The 6,662-nt window shown below is 37.6% G+C and overlaps 1 protein-coding gene across 1 annotated transcript in view; it reads left to right on the top strand.

The window, feature by feature from the left end:
- Window positions 1–79, top strand: part of Gcg (glucagon) — a 6,172-nt gene extending 6,093 nt beyond the window's left edge. The window contains exon 5 of the mRNA XM_008845755.2: window positions 54–79. Within this exon, the coding sequence (XP_008843977.1) occupies window positions 54–60 (7 nt within the window). The 3' untranslated portion in view covers window positions 61–79. The remainder of the gene's footprint in view (window positions 1–53) is intronic.
- Window positions 80–6,662: the final 6,583 nt, after the last annotated feature.

Here is a 6,662-nt window from a genome sequence, read left to right as displayed (position 1 = left end):
TCTGGTTATTATAATTATGTTAAATAACTGCTTTTATTTTTTTTAATCTATAGGAAGTAATTGTACCACTATTCACAACCACCTTCACAACATCACCTGCAAGTCACTTGGGATGTTGATTTTAAGTTCTGTAAATTTAAGAGATATACTCTGAAGTCATATTGCTTTGCATGCAGATAAGTATGTTTTCCTTTAGCATTGTGTAGCTAAAAGATTGTAAATGAAATAAAATATTGTCAGAATATTGATAGAATATCAACTTCAAAGCACAAAAGTGTTGGATTCTCATATTTTCTTATTTTAAAGTTCCCCACCCTGTTTATATTTGGCAGTGAGATTATTTTTCTGTGATAATGTGTCAGTTATCACAACCCCTGCATTGTAATAACAGAAGACATTAAGAACTGGTGGCCATAGTGGTGAACCTGGAGAGAGAAGATTTTTTTTAAATCCTTTACCATAAACATGCTCAGCTTTCAATGTATCAACAATAGATTTAAATAAAATTTTCAATCTTCTTTACCACTGTCTCTTTTTTTCTCTATATATAACCCCTTCCAAACAACCATTCTTCCTTAGCTGGAAGCCCGTAAATTAAATCTAATGCACAACATGACACCGTGTTTTGAATGACTATACAGTGCTTTAACAGGTTGAGGCAACACCAGAAAATCAGTCTCTCAAATAGAATACTGACTTATGTCTTATCTTGATGGAATATATCCATCAGTCAGTATTAGATTCAAAAGTCAACTCTCTCCTGGCATTGAATAGCAATATCACTAAGCAGCCAGGAACCCCCCCGCTCATTACTGTGCCCTACACATATACATGCACATACCAACACACAACAGCTTATGCTCACACACCATACCTAGATACCTAAAGGTTAAACTTGACCTTTACCTCTGGCCCACTTATGTACCCACATCTGGTATCACCAGACATCTGAATTTTTCCATAGTAACCCCATCCTGCTTTTCCAGTCCTGTGATAACCAATATTGTGACTGAGGCTGATGCTGACTGACTGACTTGCCCAGGATTTATGCGTGCAGCATTTCCTTCTCTTTCGCCATCTCTACACATTCCTATATGGGAGGCTTAACCATGAAAAAGATTCCACAGTTTGAAGCTTATTTATATGATTTGATCTGCAGTTGTGAATTTGAACTAACTCAAACTCATTTGTGCATTGTGTAATGATGAGTTGTTCCATTTAAATTAGAGTTATCTAAATAAGATTAGCACTAGCAGAAGGCCCCCAAGAAGTCATTTAAGTTCTTTGGGTTAAAGTATCTCATGGGAAGAAAAACAAGCCTAAAATCATCTAACACTATCATATCTTTATTTTCAACTCTGCATTTGCTTTACAATGAGGTGTCAGAGATAATAGAGTCCTAAAATAATTATTATATAATGACAATGAAGGCAAGTAATAGCCTTTATTGGCTTCTCCAGAACCAAACATCACATCTTCCTCCAAAGCATCTCACAGTGGGAGGTTCACAGGCTATCCAACTGCACTCTCAAAGTCAAGTTTCTGTTAGTTTACAAACTAGTTTGTTACATAGAAGATGGCTATATTGACAGTGAAGGCATTCAACTGGTAGGATCAAAGAACTACACATTTCACATTTTGTCTGATGGAGCTCAAGGCAATTCATGAACAGTCACCATGTTTTTCTTTTCTGCAAATTATTGCCTTGCACACCTGTGTACCCACAGGTGACCAAAGGCTCCAAGTAGAGTATATGTGTTTTATAATGCTGTGCTGGATAGCTTCCGCTGTCAACTTGGCACACCTGGGAGGAGGGACTCTCATTTGAGGAATTTTCTCTTTTGGATTGGCCTGTGGGCATGTCTTTGAGGCATTTTCTAGATTGTTGAGTGATGTGGGATGGCCCAGCCCACTGTAGGTATTGCTACCCCTAGGCAGGTGATCCTGGGTTATATAAGAAAGCAGGCTGAGCACAAATCAGAGGAATAAGCCAGTAAGTAGCATTCCACCAAGATCTATGCTTCAGTTTCTACCTCCAGGTTCCTGCCCTAAGTTCCTGCTTTGGCTTCTCTCAATGATGAACTGTGATCTGGACGTATAAGCCAAATAAACCACTTCCTCTTCCAAATTGGTTTTCTTTCCTCAGTGTTCTACCATAACAACAGAAAAGTAGCTAAAACCTGTGTCAAACCCCTGAGAGTCCTTTGTGCACACTCCAGTTAGACAGTAGCCTTCAAAACCACAGAACATACACATACAAAAGATAAATATATAGGAGGTAGATTGCAGTAAACATTTGCACTTGACTAAAGTGAAAGGAAGAGAAGACAGTAAAATATTTAGTGTGAGTCAAGCCCCAAACTTCAAGAGACCAAAGACAGAGAATATAATCTGCCCTTAAAGTCCAGAGGCAAAGTAAAGTACAAAGCAAAATGGACCAAGAAGCCATATAGTGCAGAAAAGAAGTTAAATATACTTGTTATGTGTTGTGTTTGTGTATAGAATGAACTCAGTCACAGGAACTAAATATAAATGTTGTTTATTTTCACACACACACACACACACACATACACACACACACACACACACACACACACACACACACACGCAAGGTCAGGATAAGAAGTCCAAGGGCCTATTATTCATATCCTTTTCCTTTCTGCTCTGTCACCATTAACTAATGGTTTTCCTCCAATGGATACCTCAATAATGAAAGACAATTGCTCCATCTTCCAGCTCCTGTCGCTTTTTATGAATTTCATTTATGTTTGATTGGCCAGAAATGCACGACATGTCTTATCTTCTCTTTAGAGGAGGATGAGAAATGTTGTCTTTCAGCTGGGTATGTTTATGGAAAGAAACAAGACAGAGAAAGTGAATATTGCTTATGCTATTAAAGTCAATGCCACTGTCCAAGCTGAGACCCGTAAGGCGTCCTTCACTGCCACTTTTGTAGCATGAGGAATTATTGCATAATCTAAGTTCAAACTGGTTTGTACCTAGACTCTTCCAAATATAGTGAATAAAACTAAAATACTCAACAGAATTATTGGAGAATATTTAACATAAAACTGATACAAATACATCAGTAACTGTGGTACTAAAATCATATAGTAGGGGTAACATAGTAAAAGAAACAGGTAGACTAAATATCCTTTGTTTTCTTAATATAAAAGATTACATCAGTATTCTTATTCATATAAAATATTTTTAATTATTTATTTAATAAGCACATGATTACAAGAAGCATTTCATTACAGCATTGACATATTCAATAACAATTCCAGAGCAAAGATGCATCTCTTTCAATAGAGGCTGTAAATTTTTAGGTTCACAGTTGAATTAATACAGTTATACAATATTGAACTCATTATAAAATTGAATGAGGTTTTAACCTTTAAAAAAGATCTCCATTTCATTTTAAAATATACTGTTTCATACAGAAAAACTAATTTTTAATGGTACTAACAGATATTTGCACACATGTCTCTAATCTCTACGTATCTGATTATTACTAGTCACGGTCAGTTACTTTCTGAGATCCACCTGAGCATGGATATAAAATCATTGGGTAGATTTCAGTGGTAATGTGTTTCACCTCTACTAATTAACATGACACAAATTTTTCTGCTTCTTCCTCAAATATAACTCATTTTTTAAATTTTTTGATTTTTTGTGTGCATTTCATACAGAACATCCAAAACAATCTTATTCATCTATATACCCACATCCCAAATGGCACCCTCCTATAGTCTCCCCCGCTCACTGGAGCCCATATACTCTGTAATCCCTGTTACTGTCCACTGTGTTCTCAGCGCCCCCAGCTGTTCTCCAGTGCTTGTCCATCCGCTGAATCTAGTCAGCGTATCTAGAGTTCCTTGTTTTACGAAGAGCAGCTCTTCCTCATCTAGCAGCAATCCGTTGCCAATATTCCTGTAGATAAGATTGGGATCTGCTGTTCATTTTCCCAGTTCTATGCTGGGTTACTGTCTGGGAGTCTCTTGGGCCACTCTGGCCAGTAACTCAAAGGAAGGTATCTCCTGTCTGGCATTGTTTCTTTTAGCTTTTAGCTATACTCATGGACTCTTAAAGAATTATATTGATCCCTTTAACCTTTGACTATACTTTCCTTTTGGGTGTTTAAGACCATACAGTTGGCCCAAATAAACCAATTTATTTTTACTCTCAAAGTCATTGGAGAATCTGTTCTTCAGGGGTCACATGGGCTTGAGAGGAGCTCCTGGCTCCTTTCTGGTACAAATTCCATCTATGTGAAGATAAGTCAAAGGTCCTGCTCAACTGTGGCTGGCTTCACTTGGAAGCATGGAGGAAATGTTTCCTCTGTTGACCCTCCTCTTTGTAGACTGGACACAGGTTCAAGTCCATTTGGTGAGGTCTCCATGGCCTCCTTGATCAAGAGGACAAGTGACTCACCACAGTTACAGGACATTTTGTGAGATATTCATAGTCCCCTGGAGCTTAGTCGACCTAGAAGAGCAAGGAGGATAACTGTCCTTTTATGTCCCTCTGACCAAATTAGTACAGGCCTCAAGTATGGCTGTTAGACAGCCAAGAAGGTTAGTTCTACCAGTCTGGTACTTTTAATTATTATGTGCCATGTAGATAAAGCTTGGGCAAAGACCAAACATTCTCAGATAAACCTTGCCTAGGCATGTATTATATTCCTTGAGCTAGGTATATGTATAATTTGTCAGTAGGTACTTCGATTAATATGGTTCCCTCTGGTTTTTATAAACTAGCTAGGCATTATTTATCTCTCACCCTTCCACCATGGTTTCCCTATTTAAAGTGCCCCCATTTTTCCTATTTCTCACTTAATAATACCCTTCTCCTATGATTGAACCTCTCTTGAGCCCCTTCTTTTGTTTTATTCCCAAGGTTCCTTGTGTAACACTCCCTCCCCACTCCCTTTAAAATAACCCCATTTTTATCCATATCTCCCTTATTAAGGCCTGTTTCCTACTGTTCTTCAATTTCAGATTCTTTCTTTTCCTTTACTTCCCCGGTTCCTTTTCATTATCCCGGTTCCTATAAGTCTGGGTACATACTCAACTTATAAGGATTTGGTGCTAGGATCCACATATGAAGAAGAACATACATCATTTTATTTTGATTTTTTTTTCTGAGTCTGTGTTACTTCGCTTAGTATAACAGTTTCTAGTACCTGAAAATTTCATGATTTCATCTTTCTTTACTGCTGAGTAAAACTCCATCATATAAATGAACCGCATTTTCATTATCCTCTCATCAGTTGAGGGACACTTAGGTTGATTCCATCCTTAGCTATTGGGAAAAGAGCAGCAATAAACATGAATGTACAAGTGTCTCTGCAATAAGATGAGTTCTTTGGGTATATGCCAAGGGGTGGTATAACTGGGTCAAATGGTAGGTTCATTTGTAGTTTTTTAAGAGTTCTCCACACTGCTTTCCATAGGGGTTGAACAAGTTTGCTATCCCGCCAGCAGAGGATAAGCATTCCCCTTTTCTGATATCCTCTCCAACATTTGGTATCATTTGTTCTCTTGATCTTAGCCAGTCTGACTTGGGTAAGAGGAAATCTTAAAGCGGTTTTAATTTGTATTTCCCTAATTACTAATGATGTTGAACACCTTTTAAGATGCTTCTTAGCCATCTTTATTTCTTAACTTCGAGAACTCTCTGTTCAGCTCTTTAGCCCATCTTTTAGTTGGGTTACTTCCTTTCCTAATTCTTTGTTTTTTGAATTCGTTAAATATTCTGGATGTTCAACCTCTGTCAGATGTGTTGCTGGTGAAGATTTTCTCCCATTCTGTGGGGTTTTCCTTCACTTCCTTGGTTGCTTCGTTTTGGTTTAATGAGGTCCCATTTGTTGATTCTTGACCTTGTTTCCTGAGCAATTGATGTCTGGTTTAGAAAATCCTTTCCTACCCCTATATCTTGTAATTTTTTGCCAATGTTTTCTTCTAACCATTTCAGAGTTTCAGGCTTCACCTTGAAGTCTTTGATGCATTTGGAGTCGACTTTTTTGCAAGGTGGAAGATAAGGGTTTAGTTTCATTCTTCTATAGGTGGAGATCAGTTTTGCCAGCACCATTTGTTGAACATGCTGTCTGTCCTCCAGTGAATGTTCTTGGCCCCTTTGTCAAATATCAGGTGGCTGAAATTGCATGTACTCATATTTGAGTCTTCAATTTTGTTCCATTGATCTACAGGTCTATTTTTGTGCCGACACCATGTTGTTTTATGACTATAGCACTGTAATGCAGTTTAAAGTCTGGTATAGTAATCCTTCCAGTATTGCTTAGAACTCAGGGTTGCTTTGGCTATCTGTGGTCTTCTGTTTCCATATAAATCCTAGGATGACTTTTTACAACTCTGAGGAGAATGTCATGGGGATTTTGATTATCCTTGCATTGAATCTATAAATGACTTTTGGTAGGATGGTCATTTTCATAATATTAACTTTTCCAATCCACGAGCATGGGAGGTCCTTCCATATTCTGATGTCTTCCTTAATCTCTTTCTTTAAAGATTTAAAATTTTCATTGTAGAGGTCTTTCATGTCTTTGGTCAGGTTTATTGCAAGATATTTTATTTTTTTTCAGCTATTTTGAAAGGGAGTGTTTCCATGTATTCTTTCTCTAAGTGCTTGCTATTGGTATA

Source organism: Nannospalax galili, unplaced genomic scaffold (assembly GCF_000622305.1).
Source record: "Nannospalax galili isolate Female #2095 unplaced genomic scaffold, S.galili_v1.0 scaffold540, whole genome shotgun sequence".
Classification (NCBI taxonomy): domain Eukaryota; kingdom Metazoa; phylum Chordata; class Mammalia; order Rodentia; family Spalacidae; genus Nannospalax; species Nannospalax galili.
This window is presented reverse-complemented; position numbering and strand designations above follow the sequence as displayed.